Below are 24844 nucleotides of genomic sequence, written 5' to 3' on the forward strand. Positions count from 1 at the left end.
TAATCAAATTATACGACAAATAAAATATAAGAAAAATTTACAAAAAAGCATATAGAATCTACATGGTCTCAATGTCCATTTTTATTGGAAAAGTACCATAAAAATGACATAATTTATCATTAATTTCTCTGTCTAGTTGAAATAAATCAAACTAATCAAATTATACGACAAATAAAATATAAAAAAATTGCAAAAGAGCATATATAATCTACATGGTCTCAATGTCTGTTTTCATTGGAAAAATACCATAAAGAATGACATAATTTATCATTAATTTCTCTGTCTAGTTGAAATAAATCAAACCAATCAAATTATACGACTAATAAAATATAAGAAAAATTTGCAAAAGAGCATATAGAATCTACATGGTCTCAATTCCTATTTTCATTGGAAAAGTACCATAAAAATGACATTTTCTGACATGTTTTCAATGACACTTGTAGAAAAGTGTAAGTTTGATATGTGTATTAAGACATTAATTAAATATTACAATTTATGAAATTAAAAATAAAATAAAGTATCATATTAATGTGTTTGTAATATTTGTCGTTGATTCAACTAAAATAATGAAATAAAGTTATTTTTATTTTCAATATCAATCTTTATATCAGAAAATTGAAAAGTCACCTAAATAAATAAATAAAACATTAATGAAGTAATGGTGAATTAAAGATTAAATAAGTAAATTAACAATTCAAACTCATATTTCACTTAAATAAATAAATAAAACATTAATGAAGTAATAGTGAGTGAAAGGGTAACCAAGTAAGTGAAAGGGTAACCAAGTAATGTCGTTGATTCAACTAAAATAATGAAATAAAGTTATTTTTATTTTCAATATCAATCTTTATATCAGAAAATTGAAAAGCCACCTAAATAAATAAATAAAATATTAATGAAGTAATGGTGAATTAAAGATTAAATAAGTAAATTAACAATTCAAACTCATATTTCACTTAAATAAATAAATAAAACATTAATGAAGTAATAGTGAGTGAAAGGGTAACCAAGTAAGTGAAAGGGTAACCAAGTAATGTCGTTGATTCAACTAAAATAATGAAATAAAGTTATTTTTATTTTCAATATCAATCTTTATATCAGAAAATTGAAAAGCCACCTAAATAAATAAATAAAATATTAATGAAGTAATGGTGAATTAAAGATTAAATAAGTAAATTAACAATTCAAACTAATATTTCACTTAAATAAATAAATAAAACATTAATGAAGTAATAGTGAGTGAAAGGATAACCAAGTAAGTGAAAGGGTAACCAAGTAAATTCACAATTCAACTCATATATTTATAGTTAGTATAGATNAATGACTTAATTGCCCTCAATATATAAAAATCATAAACCCTATCGTTCTCTCATTTCACCGTCCCATCAAACAAATATTTATATATATATATATAGATATATATTATATAATATGATAATTATATAAATGAACTCGAGATAATTATATAAATGACTTTTATAAAATCTCAATAAAATTATTAGCATCACTCGATTAACCTTAAAAATTGATATTTGACTTGAATCACAAAAGCAAGGGCTCAATTATCATATTATATAATATATAAAATTAGGTAAAAATAAATAAATCATGCAACCACCGTCGGCGCATGAACAGATAAGAAATATGAACTCAAGCAACAACTTTGAAATTATAAAATTTATTATGATAACTTATCCTTATATTCCTAAAACTATATACTCAACACATCAAAGAAATCTAAAAAAAATATATCAAACAAATAAGTCAAGAAGCTTGTAAATGTCTCAGATTTGTAAAGTATTTGAGCGTTTGACCCATAGTTACAAGTTCAACTACTCTAATTAATATTTTCTCGAATGAGTATGTTGCACATTATTTGCCAATAATACGTACATATTTTTGAATCTGTATAAAAATAAGAGTAAGTCTTATGTGAGACGGTGTTATGAATTTTTATCTGTGAGACGGGTCAACCCTACCGATCTTCACAATAAAAAGTAATACTTTTAGCATAAAAGTAATTTTTTTCATACATGACCCAAATAAAATATTCGATCCACGAAATTGATCCGTGAGACATCTCACAATAGTTTTTGTGTAAAAATAAATCGGCTACCAGTTTTTCGCCCATATTTACCAATTTTGAAACTTATATCTTCACCAAATTTTACGGAATTTCATAGAGAATTTCTATTAACGAGGTGCCAAACGCGGTGCTTAGCGATCACTCGCAGATATTTCTCGTGAAGCCCACTTGTTTTTTTCTGGTAGTTTCTGTGGCCCCTCTTTTCTTCAAACATCTGTTAGTCTACTATCTTTACGTTTCTCTCTTGTGGTATCATGATTAATTTGTACTCTGGAGTGATTTTTTGGGTCAGTCAAGATCCTGAGACTCCGTGGTAATTGGGTTCTTGTTTTATTCGATGTGTGTTGTGGGTGAAATTTCCGCTGTTCTTGCTTAACCAATTTTGAGTTCTTGATTGTTTTGTGATCATGCAGATGTGGTGGTTCTATTTTTGACACTTGAAATTCAAGTGATAAAGATTTACGTTATTCGTTTACCGATCTTATTTTTTTACATGTGTGTGAGGTTAATCTCGACATATTTGATGCCGTGATACGTGTAGACATTATGTATGACACTATGATTCATTTCTCAACCAGCCCTTTTCTTGATATTGTTTGATTGTTGGTTTATATAAGCAAGAGTTGTATTGATCCGTAGGGAGAATTATCACACACAAGGGTTGGAATTCGTTGTAAAATAAATTATGTAATGAGTTGTTTCAAGAAAATTATTATCTTGTCATGAGCTAGCAATCGTTTGGCATTTTTTCTTGGAGGAGCCAGAATTTTGCATTAACAATTTGTTACTGTGTGCAGGTAATGGGAAATTTATTTTGTTGCATTCAAGTGGACCAATCTACTGTTGCTATTAAGGAGACATTTGGAAAGTTTGATGAAGTCTTAGAGCCAGGGTGCCATTGTCTGCCTTGGTTTCTTGGAAGCCAGCTGGCTGGGCATCTCACGCTCCGGCTGCAGCAATTAGACGTGAAGTGTGAGACCAAGACAAAGGTCTGTTTGCTGTATCAAACATTTTGGCAATAAATTTAAAAGCAAGTTTCGATGCTACCAAAACCAAGATTATGGCAATACTGATTTGTCTAAATATTAATTGGCCATTAGGACAATGTGTTTGTGAATGTGGTGGCATCAATACAGTACCGCGCACTTGCAGATAAGGCAAGTGATGCTTTTTACAAACTCAGCAACACAAAAAGTCAAATTCAGGCTTATGTCTTTGATGGTACTGCTCTGTTCTGCCCTTACTAATAGTTACGATTACCGGTATTCATTTTGATTATTATTTACATGTTTGTTAAAGTATAAATTGACCAATATGAAGAGATCGTGTTTGTGTTGTTATCCAGTAATTAGAGCAAGTGTTCCAAAACTCAATCTGGATGATGCTTTCGAGCAGAAAACTGATATTGCTAGGGCTGTTGAAGATGAACTTGAAAAGGTGAGGCCACTTTTGCAATGATGCTAATTGATATGGTTGAAATGTAATTCTTGAAATTGAGAGACTAATCTTTGCGATGGTTGCTTGCAGGCTATGTCTGCTTATGGGTACGAAATCGTTCAGACGCTGATCGTCGACATAGAACCTGATGAGCGTGTTAAGCGGGCGATGAACGAGATCAATGCAGGTCGAGTATAAGATCTGTTATTTGGATAAAGTAGTTAAGCCTGCTTGTCTGTTCATTATTCTTATCATATGTGGACATCATTATATTATCTGAAACAAGATAAAAAAGTTATTTTCACTATTTACAGCTTCTAGGATGAGGGTGGCTGCTAATGAGAAAGCTGAGGCTGAAAAGATTTTGCAAATCAAGAAAGCGGAAGGTGAAGCAGAAGCTAAATATCTCGCTGGTTTAGGTATTGCTCGCCAGCGTCAAGCAATTGTCGACGGATTAAGAGACAGCGTTCTCGGTTTCTCGGTTAACGTTCCTGGTACCACTGCAAAGGATGTTATGGATATGGTACTTGTCACCCAATACTTTGACACGATGAAAGAAATCGGTGCTAGTTCCAAGTCTTCTGCTGTATTCATTCCTCACGGACCTGGTGCTGTTCGTGATGTAGCTACTCAGATCCGTGATGGACTTCTTCAGGCTTCCCATCATAATGTGCCATAAACATTTTATGTCTGATGTTTCGAGAATTTCTTATTGAAATATGCTTTCTTAAAGTAGTTTCTACTCTTTCTAGTGTTGAGATGTTTTTTTAGGTCGTTATTAACATTCTGTTGCAATGTTTGTTTGCTTTAGTAGTAGTACTATTCCGTCCCGTCTAAAGAATTGTATATGAACGGCAGGTTTCACAATATCCATATTATAACACACTTTAGTACGTTTATTTTTTCGTTTGTATGGGGTTGGCTTTTTAAATTCATGGATGCTTGAAAGTATCCAGAGTAAAATATCCAATGAATACCTTGTTTACAGTAGAGAAAATGTGCATAAATGTGATTTCAGGTTTACCTGTGTTGCTGCTGCCCCATTGAACTGTATAATAAGCTTCATTTTCAAATCATGTTTATGTGGGAGAGAAAGCTAGGCTGTTTTCTGATTCATTTGTTGATAAATGACATCTCATTACATTAAGGTATGCTCCCTTCCAGTGCATATAGGCAGTTGTTTTTTATGATCCTGTCAAATATATGTAGATTTCCAATCTCTGTTCCTTTGTTTCGACACCTTCTTATGTTCCTTGACGATAATTTGCATATACATTTCCAACTAGTAGTCACATTATGCGCTGACAATGAGATGAGTTCCTCCTGCACACTCACGATGAAGTATAGACTTACTGGAGCCAGGCTGCGTGCATCGTGTGCCAAAATTGCTAGTATACATATGATTTGTGAGAATCACGATTACTTGCTTGCTGGATACTGGGCCATATAATTGAAGTAAAGAAACAGATGAAATTTCATCATTTGAATAGAACTTGTAACTCCAATGCTCAATGGCCGGAAAAATTTGAACTTTTTCCCTTGAAAATTTAGCTTTTATCAAATCCAACCATTATCCGTGCATGGCGAGTAAAGAATTATGATAATATAACTCGATTGTTTTTAAACAAGCACAAGTCTCATAGTATTTTGTTCGATGGTCCTCAAATCACGGAATATGAACAAATTGTTAGAATAAAATAAATGTCAATACTTTGGGGGACATAATTACATAAAAAACTGAGCCATATCAAATCCCTCCATTAATCTCGCACGATTGCATCCCAATTTTCTTCCCACTCCCAACTTTCCGACCCCTTTTCCTTTATTCAACTATTTTAGTCAATAAATTCCTCAGCCTTTTCACTTCCTCCGAGGTTATTAATCAAAACCCTTTTCAAGAAAGTGCCTAAACAAGCTGTTCCACACCTGCAATCCTTCCCCACCACTTCCACAAATTCTGCGGCCTAAAATCAAATTTTTGGGATTGCTTTCAAACTATGCTAAAGTAACCTATCGGACAAACTAGGAAGCCTCCGGAAAAAACTCAAGCTAGCCGGAGGCATAGGATCCCGGAACATGGGGTGGCGGAGAAAGAAGAACCCGAGGGCCACTGTCACCATTTTAGGCGGCACAACATACAATATTATTGTAATTGCAAGGCATACACCAAGAAACAACTTTGATGCTCTTGGATCCCTCCAGCTAACCAATGCTTGGACCCTTTCACCTTGTGTAGCAAAATCACCCAAAACTGTTTGAACTCTTGCAGCCAAGATCCTTAACCTATCGTAACGAGCCCGGATGACATCAGGTGATCTTGAACTTGGAAATGTATCGAACTCCTCATCCAGTTCATCTGGATCAACTGTGCCGGCTTGAGACAGCTGTATATCCATGCCGGCTGGGACTTTTGGCCTGAACCGATAGTACCAGACACCAATCAAGAATATGTATAAGAAACCGGTGGGGACAACCAAATCTGGGTACCAAACTAGAACCAAGTAAAGAACATGAACCAAGATAGTTGTCACCGGATTCCTCCACCTCCGGATGTGATCCAGCCATTTTGCTAACCCCACTGCCCAAGAAAGTACACCAACTATCCGAAACCAGTTCGCCTTACTTTTCCTCATGCTCCAACTATGAGAATCTGCATCCAACATGTACCTTACGACCTCCGGTCCTAGTGGTGGTTCTGACCGAGCCAACCAAGCAGCCACCATTTTCGTGGCAGCGCCACGCAATGCCTCTTGCTGAGCCACCCCAAGTGGGCGGAGGTAGTGCATTCGTGGCAGCAATGGTTGTCCGTATACTCCACAAGTGTCCGGTAGCAATGAAGGGCAAGCAAACCGAACTGCTAACTCAATCTCCCCCATTTTCTTTAACCCTGTTCTTAACAACACCATCAAGGGATATGAATTCATGTATACTTTATTGCTTTCTAGAGTAGACACCCTAATTCTCACCTTTCCAACTCGATAATCGGGCTTCTCCTCCCCACCTTCAGTAAACATACGCCAGTTGTCGAACACCGCGACTGTGAGAACTGTACATGGGTCATATACCTGCCAAGTATACTGCTCATTCCATCTCGGATCAAAGCTATCCACAACGGTCTTAGTTCGGACCCATTTTTTGCCATACTTGGCCACACAAAAAGCATCAGTGGATCCTTTACCATTGCCCTTGGATTTCATAGGCAGCAATCCTCGGGCACCAAGAATTCCAAGCTCCAAAATCCCAACTGCGGGCTTCCATAACTGTTTCGCTGTGGGTCTAAAATCACTACAAACATGGGCTGCTTCATCCAATACATGGTATCCTCCTTCCAAACACATCCTTAAATGCAGCCTTCCACAGTAGGAACCACTCCCTCCCGGACCACCTTCCAATCCAAACCATTTGGCAGGCAAGTGGCGCTCGTCTATTCGTTGCTCAATTGACCCCACAGGGATTAGGACGTGCCCCAGAAGCACCGGATCTTTGCCTGTGCGGTCTTCCATTAGCAAGATGAGACTATCTTCGAGGGGCTCACCTGCAACAAAGATTAAATCTTCGTTCCAGTGAAATGTGGAGGTGTTGTGGCTCATTGACCCTCTTCGGGTTCGGACCGACTGAAACCCGAGCTGACCCTTGACCCGAATCTCAGGCGCAGTCAATGGGGGCAAATTTGGAATTATGTGAAGGTCTTGAGCTTCAATTACAGTCACTCTTAGATACCATAGCTTAGGAGATTGATATACCTTTGCTCGAGTGTACGACACGAAAGGTTGCGGCGCGTCTGAGCTCCAAGATTCTGGGAATGCATCATCAGCCTGCGTGCCAATCCAAACGGAGAGCTGCAAGTCACCGGTAACTCTATTCTGATCATCGGCGGCGGTGCCGCTTTCGAGGTGGTACCATTGTGGGGCCAGAGAGCTGTCCGGTGGGTCCCGCACTTGAACGTCAGACAAATCGAAGCACACCCCGCCAAGGAATTTATCTGATGCTCCGTCCCAAACGGAAATTTCAAGCGTGGAGTTCGCTGTGGCATCCTTGTTGTAGCCAAGAGCAAACACCTGCTGCCACTCCGGATTGGCAGATTGATCCCCGACCCCGGGCCGAGTGATTGCGGGCTTCGACACGACAGAATGGGCCGACGTTCGGATTTTCACGAGTGGATTTTCGTTCGGGGAGAGCCCGCGGGCTTTCACTATTCTTACGAATAAGTATTGCATGGGCTCGACTAAATCATACGCCGGGATTCTGCCGGAAGTATCTCCGGCGAACTTCCCGTCAATAATCTTCGGGGAGTGATCACCATTAGCAGGTCTCCGAAGTACCTTTATCCTCTCTCCTGACATAGGCCCGACGGCCCCGTCTCCCATCTGCATTCTCTTCATATCCGGTGAGAATACCATCGGAGGCCCATTATCCATCGGCGGTCTGCTTTCCGGGGGAGCCTCGTGAACTCTGACCAATGGCGGGGAATGCCCAAGCCCCTCCATAGGTACATGACCCGGATATGGCATCGGAGGCAGCTCCTCGTATACCACTACCACCGGCTTCTTCATCACTTCGTCCACCGGCTGCGGAGGCTCCTGCTGCGGGGGCTGCTGCTCTTGAGGTGGTCCCTGCGGCTCCTCCTCCGGAATCTCATCATAATAATAAATCTTCAAACCCAACTCACCTCTTATCCAGCTAAAAACACTCTTCTTCTCCAACGAAAAATACACCAATCCCTCCTCCCCTCTCCTCACAAACTGAGTCCCATATAATTTCACCCTCCCCAGGAAATGATTCTTCCTCGCATTCCCATTGCTCAGCTTCTTATCATTAAACACCTCAACGTTAAGCTCTTCAAACTCCATCCCATTCGGATCTGTTACAATGAAATCCAACACCTCATTCCAAACCGGATTCAGGTCTCTTTGCACTGTAGAAGTTCTCTTCTTTTGGCCATCAAAATCAACGACAACGTAAGAACTCGAGCTCCCCTGGCCATCTTTGGGCAGAAGGTCTCTCGCCTCAACTACTTCCACCACAAGCTTCCTGACGGGGGAGGGTGGTTTAGGATGGTCAGAAGGCGGCGGCTGAGGATTGTCGGCCGGCGTCACCATGGTTCATTTCATCACTTATTGTTATGGAAATTGTTATTGCAGTTGTATGCAACGAGAAGAATGTTTTAAGTGAGATTTTGGTTGAACAATGTTTATTTGGAGAGAGAGTGAGAGGGAAAGGGAGATTGGATTCTATTCTCTCTTCTCAAGTTTTCTTAATTAATTTATCATATTTTAAAAATAATATGGTATTATTTATATTCTTTATCATATTATTTATATATATATATATATATAACAAAAACTTGTGTGAGACGATCTCACAGGTCGTATTTTGTGAGACAGATCTCTTATTTGGGTCATCCATGAAAAAGTATTACTTTTTATGCTAAAAGTATTGCTTTTTATTGTGAAAATCAGTAGGATTGACCCGTCTCACAGATAAAGATTCGTGAGACCATCTCACAAGAGATCTACTCTATATATAAAGACAAAAACTTGTATGAAACGGTCTCACGAGTCGTATTTTGTGAGATGGATCTCTTATTTGGGTCATCCATGAAAAAAATATTGTTTTTTATTGTGAATATCGGTAGGGTTGACATGTCTCACAGATAAAAATTCGTGAGACCGTCTCACAAAAGACCTACTCATATATAAATAAGGAATTGGAGAATTGAGTACACATTTTGAAAATATGTGTAATATATTGTATGATTTTTTTATTATTATTTAAACTTAATATCTTGATTCTGATACTCGTCTCAAACTCATTGATCTTGATACAGATAAACGATAAGATATCAATTTGCATGTATGATAAATTGTAAACAAAATCCAATGATGTCAAGTTAAACATTTTTCATTGAAAGTGTATAATATGTAACTAAAAAACACTAAATTAGAGGAGTTATTAATAATTAATTTTCCTAGATGTTGGAGCATATATCCTATCCCTATGTAAAATAGTGATATGCACACTTTACGATTTAAGAAGTCGATTCGGCTCTCGTCAACCATGGCCAACACAACGCCCCTTTTTGTCAAAAGTTGCACAGAGCATCCACTTTGTCCATTTTGGTTCTTATTCTTTCTAACATCCATTGTCAATACCTCAAATGTGAAACCAAGTTCGAGCTAAAAAAAATAAGTTTTTTGACATCGACGAACCACGAGAAAGATGAAAACTCGGTAAGAAATTCGCGTTTTAGAATTGATTATTATTTTTTTTGCAATCCTAATAACATCGTTTTAGTTGATGCTAGGATTATGGTTTGTGAGTAGAACTAATATCATAGGAGTTTTTGCGTATCATGAGTCACAATGAATTCATGATTAAATTTTTTTAAAGTACAATTATCATTTTATTTTAAGTTACACTCTTAAGTTTCCAATAATAAAGATTTATATTATCATTAAACCTAAGTTTTCTTTAATTAAAAGATGAGTGAATATAATATAGGAAATAAGTTTCCTATTCTTTGTTTCGTTTTTTTCCTTGAAGCACACTTTTCTTACAACTTTGTGCGTGTTTGGTTTTATTTCCAGTTAAGTGCACAGCACTAACAAGAAGATGAACAGAGGGATCTTTTGAGGCATTTCACCTTTTATCAATTTTGGTGGGTTTCTTTTGGAATCAGATCCTTCTTAGATAAAAGGGGGGTAAAAGATATAAAAATGTTTGTTCTGATGCTTATTTTGATAGGATATTCACTCTTCAGACAGTGGGTAGAATCGTATGATTTACGATTGTTGCGTCTTGAACCTGGGATCCATGGCCTCGTCCAAGTACCACAATGAACCAGAGAAATTATGTATGGATACTTCCAAACACAAAGATATATCATGTCAAATGCTTGTATGTTACAAATATTTAGCAGATATACTTCCCGGATACTTGGATTGGAGTGCTTGGAATTTAAATCGAAAACAAAGTTTCGGGTACCAGATCTAACTTGGTCGAGGGCCGTTTATAAAAATGGAATGGGACTCAACCATGAAACAGCAAATTTGGTGTATGGAAAGAATTTTAACCATCCAAATTGGAAGCTGCATATATGCTCTGTTGCAGCTCAACCTTGTAAAAGTGTACAAGAATCAACGAACGGTGTATTGATGATGGTTCACAACATATCATTTCCATCGTTCTTGTTCTCTATATACATGCATGTGTGCCTCGCTACTAATCAAGCAACAGCAGCAAACAAAAACAATAATATGCACAAAAAGTAAAAAAGAATGAAAAACAGAGCCGATTTTCATGAGCAAGTGTTACTTCTTGGTAAAAGAAGTTTCATTTCAAGACAACGATATCCTCTCCAGGACTGATATCTGTAATCAACAAAGTGTCGGAAAAATATGTTCATTTGACTCAAAGATGCGGGAGAAAAAATGGATACCATGAATTGCGATACTGTAATCATTAACTTTTGAAAGTTCAGAAACACTTGAGCTGCTGATGAAAGATTGAAAACTAAGATAACAATCAATGTCACTAACTATATGGTGAAGACTGGTACTTTGAAGTTACTAACCATTTGAATTACAGCTCTATTTTCTCCCTTATTGCAGCTATAAGAGGCGCCTCAAAATTCATCAATTTGGTGAACTACAGAAAATTAAATAGTTTTCAATACTACAGAATGAGTTTACTTGTAAAAAGATTATAGAAACATCACTAGGAAATCATGGTGTAGTTTCTCAAAACAAACCTGTGAGGTCTTCAGGTCCAGTTCCTGCCATTCCATCGCCGAATTGCTTCCATCTACTATCCCAGTTCCGGCATACAGTAATGCACCAACACCCTTGTGATATAAATTAATATTGTGATTTAGTCGATGAATGGAGCTAAGAATATGTGAACTATAACAAGATGCTAGTGGACCTGTTGCGCTGAAATAAGAATAATCTCAGGGAAGCTTTTTTAGATTATAGAAATGGCATCATGGTTGAGGATTTGAAAATTTCTGAAGGATACAGCAATCAATGAAACAGTGGCATATACGCTTACCTTGCCAACTAAGGCAGACCTTATACCCACAGCAAACTCACTCTCTGAACCCCCAAACCATCCAACAGGGCCTGCATACATCCCTCGATCAAACATTTCTGCATGACATAATATTTTTAATGTCTCTGATATCCAATCTCTGTATCTTAGATTCTTGAGCACAAAAACATGATAAACGCAAACAAGAGGAATGAGAAAGAATCAGAAAGGAGAATATCAAAAGCTAGTCAAAAAGCATCAGTGGTATAGCTGTAAAGGTACCAGTTTCTGATATTAAAACCCGTGCCTCTTCCATAGGATGCCCACAAACAGCAGGAGTGGGGTGAAGAGAAGACAAAATCTGAAACTGAAAACAAAAAATAGCAGTCTCAAGTCCTGCTCAAAGAAGAGGAAAAGATTTTCCAAACATATGAAACATCCGGTCATCTGTCACCTAGAATTATTTAGAGATGTGAGAATGTGGAACTAAAAGTTCATACTTCATCATCTTCTTTCCGTAGTGTGCCAGTCAATCGAGCATAAAGATGCTGAACTCGTCGAAGTTTCCGTAAAGCTTTTTTTGGTTCTATTACGATGCTGGAACATACAGTCTAGAATGCATGATTGTGAAATAAAACAAAGTTAAATATAAAAATAAGAATTCAAGAGGGAAGAGCAAATCAACTTCACGGAAGTGTTAGACTATAGAGATGCGCAAATGGTACATGCATCACTTACCTCTAGTTTTCTTCTTATACACTCTCGCACCACTGCAAATTCACGATGATCTTTGGGACTACATACCAATAGAGAATTTGAGATTTGGTTAAGCTAAAGTTTAAGACAATCAGAGCAAAAAAATTACATGATTACACCTGGTTCAGTGGAGATTAAGATGAGAAAAACCTGGAGAGTAAATCAAGTCCTGCCTGTAGATCTAGGGACTCTGATCTACCTCTAGCTCGCGTTGCAGCCAAAGCCTCACTGCAAATGCTAAGCCGGTGTCGATAAAATAGTTGCTCTGGCTATTCAAGAAGTGCATAAGTAATGTAAGAAGTGAAATGCCTGGCTTCACAATTCATTCAACTCTTTTCATGTGGTGCACAAAGAAGTAAGTAAATGAAAATCCTGGAACTTTTTAGAGCATCTACATGTTGCAACAATTACTTAAGTGCTAGGTATTCAACCAGGATTGAAACTTGCAAGTCCAGTGATAGACATTTCAAAAACCTTTTCCCTATATCATTAAAGCTAAAAATTAACATTTCAAGGCCATAAATCAGCATTTTTTTCTCTAGTACTGTAAAAGAAATAGGAATATGCTTTAGTCTTCTTGGTTCTTGCCATTTGTTCCCACGTGTATGAAAAAAACAGTAAACAAGAAAAAATACTTTATACTAAATATCTGTTAAGAAGTTATTTAAACCATGAAAAATTACGATCATATCTCACTATGATCCACTGATCTATGAGCCAAGAACTACCTGAAATGATTCAGTTATCAAATTTTGCAGTCATATCAGTACAATTGTAAAGCTAAAAACTCATTAAAATCAGTCAACATCTCATATATCAACTAACAGTTGAGATCGACAGGGGCATGGATAAATCAAAATGAAAAGGTACTTTACTTTTTAAAGAAATAATAGTGTAATATTACTCACAGTGTTTCCAATGAATGCAGGTGACTCGGGAGGCTGCAGAAAAAACTGATACGCATTATCTCCTTCAACCTACACTCGTTATGCATCCGTACTAAGCATTACTTCAATCTGTATTTTATCAGGCCACACTACAATAAATTACATCAGACACATAAACAACACCTGTAAGCAAGTCAACCACATTAAGGGGTCAATTTCTGATGTAGTCAGTATTCTGCTGCTACGTGCAAGAACAACCTGTATGTTCAAGATGAATGTGTGAACCAATCAACGCTGAACCATGTATAGAAAACGAAGTTAGGTCAATAAATGATGGTAGAAGAGAGAACCGTGTCACAACTTCCAGGAAGAAATTTAGAACTCATAAACATACTTTACACAAAGAAGTTTTATTGTCGAAAAATTTATGAATATCACAATCTACAACCTTAACTAGTGATGAACTTTTCCCATTTATCATGTCCAACGCCCGCTTAACAGCTGAATCCCAATATGTTTTGTTAGGAACATGAGTCTGGTGGAGTACAACAGTAAGAGGAGTATCACCATTTAATCTCTGGACAGTGGAGGAAACCTGCAAAAGAAGAATTAGAAATGAGATCTTGGACCTACGAAACAATTACCAAGATCAAATAAAAAGAAGGAAGAATAGGTCGAACCTGACACATGGTATCCTCAAGTGCGACAATTGCTTCTCTACATGTCCTCGTCAAGTCATTGTCCCATGCAATAGTTGCCGCAATCATTGAATTTCCTTCAAACTCATCAAACTCAACCTACATTCTTGCACAAAATTTCCATTCATTGACAATATACTCAAACAAGTAATTTTCCATAAAGAAAAAACTTGATATACCTGAGGGACCATGAAATAAAAAGAACCAAAAGCCTTCCACTCATAGGATATATTAGATCTGGCGTCAAATCGAATTGCACCATAAGCACGAATTAGCGGAGATTTTTTGGATAAGAACCTTCAGAAAAATATAAACACAATCAAAATTCGGGAGCTGGAAAATAAAACAATATAATTTATGTAGATTTTCAATCTTTTACAAATTTGTCACTTCTGTTCGATTAAGCTAATTCTAATACTAGATTTTCCAACTACTTGAAGACTCAGAATTTCTTCGCTGCGCATCAGATTCGTCCATCATGCCACTGTTTCAAAAGGGGATTAGTGTATCTTTTATTGATTCCCGCGTAGCTAGCTATTATTTATTATATGGACGTAAATTTTGTTAATAAAGATTTTTTTTTTACCCTTTTTCCATTTTCAGTCAGAAATACACTGTGCATCATGGTAAAACATTAATATTACTCGATTCATAAGTTCACTGGTAGCCATGAATACATTAAAATCCAATTTGCCGTTCCAACACAAGAGATATTTGTATCTCCCTAAAATTTAGCATAATGGATGATGATGGCTACTTCAGAATTTGTATAATTGTTTCCTCATTAACTAAATGAACCTCGAAGGTATCAGGCTGCTAACACAATGCAACTTTGCTCATAAAAGAAGAAACTAAAATGGGCATTCACCTTTTAATGGAACGCCAATGATCCAAAGAGAATGGATCCAGATTGTGGAAGAACACCGCAGAACCCAACCCAGCAACACTGATCAGCTTTTGTTCATGATTTCTCTCAGCATGGCCATTTCCATTGGACAGGTTATCGATTTGTGGGACGGTGTTGGAATCACGACCGGAGAAAAAACAGCGGGGAAGAAGGGTTTGCGTCTGGGATCGAAGCCAATCAAGCGCCCCAATTTTCTGCTGGATTGGCACCTTCACGCAGCCACAGCCAGTGAAGCACAGCACAGCTCAGCTCAGAGGCAAATAATGGGCCAAGAGCATAGAGGCCCAGTGGATCAGAGAATCGTATGGCGATATAATAAATAAGCCCAAACGAGCTTGGAATTATTATATAATTTTATACTATTTATTTATACTTTTATTTTTCTAGTATATAACATGGGCTCAAATAAAACATTTTCTCAAATAAAAAATTTAAAATAATTAGTTTGCTTAATGTAGTTGGTTCAAGAAAATTTCCTCCAAAATTACATAGAATTTTAATAATTAATCAAAAATACAAATTTACATGAAAAAATAATATCTTCTTACTGAGTCTAATGCTAAAACTGACTAATGACTTTTAATTTATTTGACAACAATCCCAAGTTTAACGCAATATCTCATACTCGATATTCAATTGTAACAAATCTCTCGTCAATAACCCCCCAAAAAAGAATTTCAATACTGAAAAGTATAGATCATAATAAATTTGAATTCAATACACTAGTATTAATTGTATATATTAGAAAAAAATAGCTCCATTTAATTGCTAATGACATCCTAATTAATTTAATAATAATATAATTCAAGGAAAAAAATATAATTTATGAGGTTTCAATGAAAACAATAACAAACATGAAACAAACATGTCCACTGATACGACCAACCGACATAATCTATGGTACACTTGTAGTCATTATCCTCGTATCTTAATATCATTATATCATGCGAGTCTCTCGTATTTTAGTGAAAACTAACATCTCGGATCGATTATCCAAAAGTTAAAATTTCACCACATAAACACTTAGAGATAGATATCTAATTTTTCTCTAGGTTAATCAACAATTTTCTACAACAAAAACTGCATCATAGACTTGATGATTAGAATGCATTGGAATAGGCAGTTGGTGTCGGATAAGGAACAGGATTGGATTATGAATCATCCTATCTGAGCCAACCACGTGGCATGTAACCCACAAAAATGAATCCAACTCCCACTCTTGAATATCCTACTTATGAACTGCATATGATACTATGCATAAAAAAAACCTCAAGAATTTGTTCTCAGTGTGGACAAATACACACCTGGAGGCGGATAATTCCGGAATCAAACGGCGGAGGGTTCGATTTCAGGTCGAATATGGCGGAGTTGAGGCGGTGGGTGGCCATCGCCGGTGTCACGGCCTCCGGATATGTTCGAGTTTCGATAGTAGCAATGGGAGTTATAGGATGATCTCCCCCACACCCATTCATGGACAATGAGCCAAACTCTTGATATTTCTACCAAAAACCAAAAAAATGTAAATATACACATGGTGACATTATAAAATATATCATGATTCTCAAACTAAAAGATCAAGAAAACATCGTGCTTGTACATGATTTGCGAATCGAATCGCTTGTTTTGCGGCTGTAGTCGGAGACGACGACGAATGGTTCGCCGGCTCGATATCCATGTAACGAGCAATGAAAGAGTTGGAAGCACTCGAAGCCATGTGAATTTGAGTGTGTGTTTCTTGAAATACACATCCTTCCTATTTATACTAACTAATAGGCATTGTGCTTCTCTCACGCGGCAATGATAATTAAATAATATTTATTGAATTTTAAAAAAAAATTGTAATTATTTTAGACTTTTAGTACAACTATTTTGGATTAATTTAGCACTGGAACCTCAGAAAAATTATTTATTGAATTTTAAAAAATATATAAAAAAGGGGATCACAACTTTGGGTCTCGAATTCGAGATCTCATACGAGCAGGTTATTTGATCAAGTGTTTAAGAACCACAACTTTGTTAGATCTTTGTAATTAGACCAAAAACTATAGCTGTTAGTCAAAGCGTAAATTTATTACCTTATACTATAACAACGCACAATACACCTACTTGGGTGCTAATGGGTCGGACTGTTGGTCCATGAGTCCGGAGACATGCGCGCGTGTCTATCTGTTGGTGTTGTCTCATATCTGTTAGAGATCAGTCTTACTATTTTCTTACCGTCGACCCAGTCCCCAACATAAATAGTATTACTCGTTAAAATCTTCCGTCATTTTTTTACGACCCAACTAGCCAACCAGATTAAGCGACGCAACGTCAGCAGGTTGACGCATAAGAACTTCTTATGATGTCTCTCATTTCAGTACTACACTAACTCATATACGCTTAAATCAACATAATTCTTACCAAATCAACTAAAAATTGTCAAATATGATTATGCCACTTGTTGTTGTCGCGTACATAGTAATGTAATTTATTATTTTATATATAATATATTGTAGCAAATTTTCCCTTTTTATTTTGTTATGTTTTTCACGACGAAAATTAAAGAAATTAGGATAACTAATATATATATATATAAAGTAGTTTAACTAACCTGTCAAAGACAACTTGTAACCAGTCAAACGCCAACAATTTGTAATTTTTGTCGTGTACGTATTAGGAATAAATTTTGGTTTTTTTGGAAAATAATAATAAGTTTTATAATTTTCTTATATTTTTAAAGTTAAATTTTCTATGTCATGATCTAATTATGATCTCTTAGTGTAGGACCGAATGTTTGTCGTTATACCAAAAATTATAGCTGATAGTGTGTCTCAAATTTTTTAAATCATATAAAAACTCAAACACAACGATTCGATCACTCTCTTAACAGAGACAATTATTGTTTAAATCAAACGCTTACTACTACTTCAAAAACTATAAATTTTGATAAAATGACAAAATATGAGATTCAACGTCTTTACATAATCTCGTATTTGATTCAACTTTTACAATATTTACAATTAAACAAAACAACTTTATTACAATTATATTTCAATTCGTTGTCTGATCCAACGGGCCAATCAACGTGTGACAAGATACATGATACATCAACTTCAACCCGCTAAAACCTACGTATATGTACACTTAGCCATGGGCTTGGTTTGGTTTAAGTCGAGAAAATCCCGACTTTTAACCGACAGGCCGGTAAAAGACCGGGTTACAGAGCCGATTATCCAAGTCCAGGTCCGATTAACCGACAAGTCCGAATCCAGCTAGGCCTGATTCAATTTAAATTTTTTTTAACAAAATTTTTAAAAAACAAAATTTAAAAAAAATGTTTGCACGTATGTGTGTGTATATATATGTACGGATTTGATATTGGAGTTGGTGGTTTTCATGGCAATTTATTGTTTAATTAATTATTTTAAATTATAAAATTATTTATCTAAACACATATTTATTCTTAAAATAATTTATAAAAAAACATTTTATAAAAAAAAAATTATAAATATTTGTTCAAATGAAGCTGCAAAGTTCTAGTCATTAAAGATTAATTCAAGAGCGACCACGTTTTATTATCAAACCGATTTTTTTACACAAAAATTTACATGAATATGTTTCACGGGTTAATATGTGGATGTCAAATTTCTTACTAGAACGGAATCATAAAAAAATATGATTTTTTATGTCAAAATATTATTTTTTTTCTAATTATGGACTGAGTCCATCCGTCTCATATGATACCTACTCGTTTTTCGTTTTTTGGTTAGGAAAGTCAGTTTTTAAAATTGTATAAAAATAAATTATAATACATTTAAAATTCAAATAGTAAAATTTATACAAAAACATATTAAATTAAGTTTAGGTAACTAAAAACGATTAAAAAAATTAAAAAAAGTTCACATAACTATAATGTTTATAACCAATATATCATCTTGCGACAAATGAGATAATACCATACGATACGAGGGTTTCTTGGGGCATGAAAACATGGTCAAAAGCTGGACTCTGTCAACTGAAGCAAACAAGCAAGAAGAAAATACAAGGATTCATGAATAAGTGAAACAAAAACTTTTATTTTCTGATAACTAATAAAAGAAAATAATATCTATATTTTAACTTTCACAAGGAATAATCATACCAGAAATGCTAGTTTTGGAGAACCTTTTTCTTGTAGTTCAGAAACCTTTTGTTAAGGCGAAAACTCGTCCTGCCAAAGGGGGCGGCAATGCAGCGATAGCTTCTTCGATGACCTGACAAGCCATAGTTTTTGGAAATCAATGCGAAACCAACAATGTAATTAACCCAGATTTTAAGCAGCAGTTGAACATGTAGTCTTTATATGTATACAGGTTGTGCCGATTGCTACTAGAATCATCAAGAGAGTGCAATTCATGACTGTTGTAGACACTTACGTTCAATTGATAGCGAGCTGAAAAGTGGATTAAGAGAATGGCTTTATTCTGGAACTGATCTGCGTGCTTGATTATCTAGTAGCGCAATAATAAACGAGCAACGGAATTCCAGTCAGACGTTTGATGAAATATCAAAGTAACTTGGGCTATGAAACAAAGGAAGTGAGAAAGATTAACCTCAGATAAATGAGTGTGTCCATATTCTCTTGCACCCTCCACTGTGGTAGAATCCTCAACAAAAGTGCTCTACAAGATAGTTTTGGAGACATAAAAAAATGAAATAAAATCCATTATTACAGCTAAATCGACGGAATCTTGAAAAGAATTGTTCAAGTACAAAGCCGTAGATTTGGTGACTCACTTCCATTAAGTTATGGGAAATAATACCCTATACTTCTCCACGGAAATTTCAAATGAATATTTTACCGGTACAATTTCTTTTTAGAAGTTTTCTGTCAATAGCTAACTCACATCCTTTCGACGTTCATACTTTATGACTGTACATTGTTTCAAGGAAAATGCACAAATTAATCCGAAATTTATATAAAAATAACACAGATTCAAAGATTTTAGTCTCTTTTGCTTTCCTTGATTTTGTTCTTCCTCAATATTTGGGTGTGCAATTTAATTTGCGTAACCATATTGAAAAACCTAAGGGCATGCGATGCGGAAGGCAATTAATTGTCCAGCCATCTTAACATCTCTGGCAGCTGTATTGAACACTTTTGGACTGAAACCTTAAACTCCAGAAGCAACAAAATCGTCGAACCAAACGAGATAAGACAGTATAGTTATATTCTACTTTTAGAATATAACACTTGGATGATTCAAATCGCAGATATCTGAGGGCAGTTGAAAATTAGTACCTCCACAACAAGAATCTTTGCCCGCAAAACATCAATATTGTCAGGATCAATGATGAAGTCTGACATAGTGTCTCCAGTGAATGCGATCTCGGGTGATGTATATGTATCTGTAATCTGCCAATAAACAGTCCTAACAGAGTCAAATAAGATCAATTCAAAATTCATCGAAAGGATGCATATATCTTTAAAAACAGGTAACATAAGCAAGCACTAAAATTTTTGCAGAAGTAATTTAAACTGGATTTTCGAATACAAAACAAGATTTCAGATTTAATTATATTTAAAAAAGGCAACGAGCACAACATAGTTCACATTGAATGTGATTGGTGGAGAGTAATTTAAAAGAAAAAGTAGTATCTTTTGAATTTCTCAATGGGGAAAAAATCAGATCTTGGAGAAAATTATTTCAACATTTACAAAAGAATTTGATTAGAAAGAAAGCTTCTTAACTTAAGCTTGATCCATCATGCTTGAACTTTGCAGGGAAAAAGGGTAAAATAAGGTTTGACGCAAAAAAAGAATCTAATCAGCAAACATAAAATTTGCAAATGAGACCATGTGAGTAAGAACTGAACAACTTATAGTCTAAAAACTTTTGTATAATGATTATGGTCTCTGTGACGAGTATTTTTATCATAAATTTAAACCGCACACAATTATCAAGACGAACCTCCACACCTGATTGCTTCAGTTTCTTTATCTCCTCTCCTGGAAGCCCAACAAATTCCAACTTAAGTTTCTGTCTCACAGAATAAACTATATAGCCCTGCCAAAGAACAAAAGCAATCCAATAAGTACCCAGGAATTTCTAAACAATTTTGAGTATCTACTACAAATCAGCCAGAGGGACTTGAGGAAAACCTGGCTTGGAATGACGTGATAAGTCCTAAATGCTTTCACTTTAAGGTCTCGTCTTAAATAAAACTCTTCCCCTGTAAATTATAGTTAAAAATAATGTATCTGCACAGGGAAAGTTAAAAAGGAACAAAACATCATATTAGTAGTGCCGCATTACCCACATCCACACCAATTAGAGTATGATTAAGCTCAGACTGGTCCATAGCCCTGTGAGCTTCAAAAATCTTTTCCACATTCTCCTTAATAACTTTTGGCACAAAAATAGTTGGGGGAGCCATTCGGTATAAGCCACGAGTCGCAACATACATTGGCAGTCCTCCCTAAAACAAAGTGACAATAACAATAAGCTCTCTCCTCCGTAAAAATGATAAACTAAATAGAATCCTGCTGAATTTAAATATTTGGACGATGATACATCCCTTGACCACACACAGTACAGTTACTACAGTACATTCCATACGCATTAACAAACAAGAATTACTTTGGAGATTTAGGAGCCTCTGGAATGATGGATTTTGCCGACAATCTCGAAATTCAAATCTGAAAACAACATACTATGGAATTTGAAATATAAAATCGCTTGGGTAGCCAAAAGATTTAAAATTGATAACTTCGTTTTTATCTATCTAACAAACTACAGTAAAAATTTCAAATTCATTTCAAAATCTTTCAACCCATAGCTATATAATCTCAACTCACGAACAAGTAATATAATATTGAACCAGTTAATTCAACTTCAAGAGCTCAACTGCACCCTAAGATCCTCAAGACACAATCATACAAAAGCCCAAAACCCATAAACTAGCTAAAATTCTTAATGCCCAGAACCTAAAGAACTTGGGAAAAAAGTATAGTGAATTGACAATAGCATAAGAAAAATTAAACAAGAAAAAAAACTGTGAGAAAGAGGAATGGACAGAGAAATTACTATGTGATCCATGTGCCCATGGGAGATGAAGAGGAACTTCTGGGAAATGGCGCGCTGCGGGCACTTGCCAATATCAAACGCCAAGCTGAGACTGGGGAAAATCACGCAAGTCTCGTGCCCTGCAATTGATAATCCATCAATGGCGTATCCCTCTATCCGCAACTCTTCATCTTCCTTTTTCTTCCGCTTCAATTTCAGCTTCCCATCACTGGGATTCTGCAAATCTGCCGATTCCGAAGCATTTCTTTCAGCAGACTCCATAAATTTCTGTGATTCAGATTGGATGGCCAGAATTGCTCAAACCTTTTGACCTGGAAATTTCTCTTGGATTTGGATTCTGGGAAATGGAAATTGAAAAGGCCGCACCTTTTTTCATTTGCTTTCTTGGGAACTTATTTATAGTACCGTTGCAGAAAACATCTCGCGGCCGGTCAGTATTATACACGGGCAGATGGGCTCAATCAAAAATTAAAATTTCAGGTTAATCTAAAAAAAATAAAAAAAATTAGGCACAAATCTTTTAAAAATTTGAACTTTATCATTTATTTTATATCCTAATAAGGAAAACTCGAAACAAAAGCACCGAGCTACCTGGATTTTCCAGACAATGAGCTGTGCGCAATGGCGTCCCAACCTCCGACGTGCTGTTTCATGAAACATTGTGTCTCAAAGTCTTTTGGTCCAAGAGACACCACATAGGTTGAATGAACATGTCATTTGACTATAGCTTCCTCGATATGTTGTGATCATTCATTGCAACTATTGGATTGGTGTAAATAATATATGGCAAAAACTTGTGTGAGACGGTCTCACGGGTTGTATTTTGTGAGACGTATATCTTATTTGGGTCATCCATGAAAAAATATTACTTTTTATGCTAAGAGTATTACTTTTTATTGTGAATATCGGTAGGGTTGACCCGTCTCACATATAAAAATTCGTGAGACTGTTTTACAAGAGACCTACTCATAATCCATCATGTATGCATTCGTTTTATGGATGCTTTTTTCTCNGCTATAGCTTCCTCGATATGTTGTGATCCTTCATTGCAACTATTGGATTGGTGTAAATAATATATGACAAAAACTCGTGTGAGACGGTCTCACGGGTCGTATTTTGTGAGACGAATATCTTATTTTGGTCATCCACGAAAAAATATTACTTTTTATACTATGAGTATTACTTTTTATTGTGAATATCGGTAGGGTTGACCCGTCTCACAGATAAAAATTCGTGAGACCGTCTCACAAAAAACCTATTCATAATCCATCATGTATGCATTCGTTTTATGGATGCTTTTTTCTCTTTTGCTTTCATGTTGTTTCTTTATTCTTTATCTTACTTGAAAGTTCTCAAGATACACAGTTTGTTGATATCTAGAGATTCTAGTGCTGCAATATCTAGATTTTTAGTCGTTGTATCTTATGGACGATTGTCGTGAAACCGTAAGTACATTGATACAGAACAATTTCGTTTTACGGAGTAAGAAAACATTTCTTGCCTTAACTACTAGTACAATTTAAGAACACATGTTGCTGTGGAGGATAAGACAAGCATGCAAGGAGAATCAATGATCGAAAACATTTTCCAGTTATAACCTACAATTCGTAGCTATAAACCTTATCCATGGACAAAACACAAAAGAAAACTGTCCATTTTGAAAACTAAGCAATGAGCTCTATTTGCTTCTCTATAAACCTATTAGTTTTTCCCCCAATTTCTTGAAAACAACAGCCAATCAATTTCAGAAATTATCACAATTCCTTTACGTTGTATTTGAATTGAATGATTTGATTTAACTCTACGCCCCCAATTCATTGTATTTATTTAGTTCAAAATTAGAATGATTGGTTTGAAATATCTTATGGAAGCTAAGTACATTATTTTTTTGTTGCTACAATTCACAAATCAACTCATCAACATAGTTATTTCAGTTACGTGGATTTCAAATATTTTGATTTGAAATTCTCCCGCAAATCCAAATTCATCAATATAAACACAACTTTACATGGCATTTGTATTAATTAATTTGCATTTTAAGAATTTCAAATTCATAATAACAAATTCATTGAATTGTTTGGCAAAATCTACTTCACAATGAATTTCAAATCCCAACTTTTGGGTGAATTTCAAATTCACTTTAATATGAGTTATTTCAAATCATCTCTCCATATACTTTCCCAAATCCAAATCTTCCAATCAAAACACAACCTTACATATTTTAAGATAATAATTCCTTTATAAATTTTTTCTATCCAATTAATAATTTCTTTTATTGTCGTTTATTTAATTAAGTGTTCTAAAAAGCGTCATCTATGACCGCATTTGCGTTAGACGATCATCCATCATCCCGATTTTTCCAAAGACGACTCCTCTGGGTTGTTCCGCATTAATAGGTTGCCACCGCCTAGTCGATTTGAAATCCTCCTATGACCGCCTAAGCAGATAATACACACACACACATTACATTATTTGTACATCACTACTTCTCTATTTTGTAAAAGAACTTCACGAAGAAGAAATTGTATCGGAAGAAAAGAAGAAACATGTCATGTATTTTGAGTTTGAATATGATACAAAGAAAGTATTAATGGATAAATATAGAGATAAATAAGAAGAATTAGACATTTATGCTTGAAGCAAAAAATCGCCTAAGTGTTAGGCTGTGAGTGGCCTCTCGCTTACATCCTACTGTTTTTTAGAACACTGATTTAATTATAAAAATATTTTGTTCACTTGAAGTTAAGTTAACAGCATGAATTTGCTAATGTTAATTCTACATTAATCATGGGTAAAAAATACTAGGATAAAATATTTCCTATAGGCTATTCACAAAGTTTATGTTCTAAACATTAATATTTTTCTACTTTCGCACTAATTTTATTAAACTAAAAACTCGAGCTCCTAATCTTTAAACTAAAAACTCGTGTTGATTTGTGGAGACAATCGTTGAATCGGAACAAATTTGTTATGCATGAACTAACATAATTAGCTAG

At 35.5% G+C, this 24844-nt stretch overlaps 4 protein-coding genes across 8 annotated transcripts; 1 reads left to right on the plus strand and 3 right to left on the minus strand.

The window, feature by feature from the left end:
* Positions 1-2155: 2155 nt before the first annotated feature.
* Positions 2156-4429, plus strand: LOC140975532 (hypersensitive-induced response protein-like protein 1). Of its 4 annotated transcripts, none has more exons than XM_073439282.1 (6): positions 2156-2267; positions 2884-3075; positions 3187-3307; positions 3432-3523; positions 3614-3710; positions 3838-4429. In XM_073439282.1, exons 2-6 carry the CDS (start codon positions 2887-2889, stop codon positions 4200-4202), a joined length of 864 nt encoding a protein of 287 aa, XP_073295383.1. In that variant the 5' UTR covers positions 2156-2267; positions 2884-2886; the 3' UTR covers positions 4203-4429. The 4 variants fall into 4 exon arrangements, with proteins under 4 accessions (XP_073295383.1, XP_073295382.1, XP_073295384.1 ...); XM_073439281.1 differs by having other exon boundaries at positions 2184-2302; XM_073439283.1 differs by having other exon boundaries at positions 2259-2370; positions 2882-3075.
* On the minus strand, positions 4213-8784 carry LOC140975530 (protein QUIRKY). The gene is made up of 2 exons (XM_073439279.1): positions 5055-8784; positions 4213-5015 (listed from the first exon to the last, which is right to left on the minus strand). Exon 1 carries the CDS (start codon positions 8620-8622, stop codon positions 5524-5526), a length of 3099 nt encoding a protein of 1032 aa, XP_073295380.1. The 5' UTR covers positions 8623-8784; the 3' UTR covers positions 4213-5015; positions 5055-5523.
* Positions 8785-10162: 1378 nt separating this feature from the next.
* LOC140975534 (isochorismate synthase, chloroplastic-like) lies at positions 10163-16553 on the minus strand. 2 transcript variants are annotated; one of them, XM_073439285.1, is made up of 16 exons: positions 16397-16553; positions 16104-16298; positions 14761-15008; positions 14072-14189; positions 13875-13991; positions 13643-13789; positions 13378-13452; positions 13216-13284; positions 12458-12576; positions 12290-12347; positions 12052-12162; positions 11834-11918; positions 11573-11670; positions 11274-11366; positions 11097-11170; positions 10163-10327 (listed from the first exon to the last, which is right to left on the minus strand). In XM_073439285.1, the coding sequence occupies exons 1-15, from the start codon at positions 16511-16513 to the stop codon at positions 11105-11107; spliced, it is 1716 nt and encodes a 571-aa protein (XP_073295386.1). In that variant the 5' UTR covers positions 16514-16553; the 3' UTR covers positions 10163-10327; positions 11097-11104. The 2 variants fall into 2 exon arrangements, with proteins under 2 accessions (XP_073295386.1, XP_073295385.1); XM_073439284.1 differs by lacking the exon at positions 10163-10327 and adding an exon at positions 10652-10893.
* Positions 16554-18627: 2074 nt separating this feature from the next.
* Positions 18628-22548, minus strand: LOC140975535 (nuclear ribonuclease Z). The gene is made up of 10 exons (XM_073439286.1): positions 22440-22548; positions 21849-22334; positions 21078-21240; positions 20924-20994; positions 20733-20828; positions 20063-20176; positions 19374-19442; positions 19197-19271; positions 18923-19034; positions 18628-18796 (listed from the first exon to the last, which is right to left on the minus strand). Exons 2-9 carry the CDS (start codon positions 22107-22109, stop codon positions 18960-18962), a joined length of 924 nt encoding a protein of 307 aa, XP_073295387.1. The 5' UTR covers positions 22110-22334; positions 22440-22548; the 3' UTR covers positions 18628-18796; positions 18923-18959.
* Positions 22549-24844: the final 2296 nt, after the last annotated feature.

This window comes from Primulina huaijiensis, chromosome 4 (genome assembly GCF_012295235.1).
Source record: "Primulina huaijiensis isolate GDHJ02 chromosome 4, ASM1229523v2, whole genome shotgun sequence".
NCBI lineage: Eukaryota > Viridiplantae > Streptophyta > Magnoliopsida > Lamiales > Gesneriaceae > Primulina > Primulina huaijiensis.

Coding starts and splice junctions, on each gene's coding strand:
- LOC140975532 (XM_073439282.1), top strand. CDS start 2,887: ATGGGAAATTTATTTTGTTGCATTCAAGTGGACCAATCTACTGTTGCT. Junction 3,076..3,186: donor AGTGTGAGACCAAGACAAAG/GTCTGTTTGCTG, acceptor ATTGGCCATTAG/GACAATGTGTTTGTGAATGT. Junction 3,711..3,837: donor GATGAACGAGATCAATGCAG/GTCGAGTATAAG, acceptor CACTATTTACAG/CTTCTAGGATGAGGGTGGCT.
- LOC140975530 (XM_073439279.1), bottom strand. CDS start 8,622: ATGGTGACGCCGGCCGACAATCCTCAGCCGCCGCCTTCTGACCATCCT.
- LOC140975534 (XM_073439285.1), bottom strand. CDS start 16,513: ATGGCTTCGAGTGCTTCCAACTCTTTCATTGCTCGTTACATGGATATC. Junction 15,009..16,103: donor CCGGAATTATCCGCCTCCAG/GTGTGTATTTGT, acceptor GGCTGCGTGAAG/GTGCCAATCCAGCAGAAAAT. Junction 13,453..13,642: donor AAAGTTCATCACTAGTTAAG/GTTGTAGATTGT, acceptor TTGAACATACAG/GTTGTTCTTGCACGTAGCAG.
- LOC140975535 (XM_073439286.1), bottom strand. CDS start 22,109: ATGGAGTCTGCTGAAAGAAATGCTTCGGAATCGGCAGATTTGCAGAAT. Junction 21,241..21,848: donor ATGGGCACATGGATCACATA/GTAATTTCTCTG, acceptor ACTTTGTTTTAG/GGAGGACTGCCAATGTATGT. Junction 20,177..20,732: donor TGAAGCAATCAGGTGTGGAG/GTTCGTCTTGAT, acceptor GTTTATTGGCAG/ATTACAGATACATATACATC.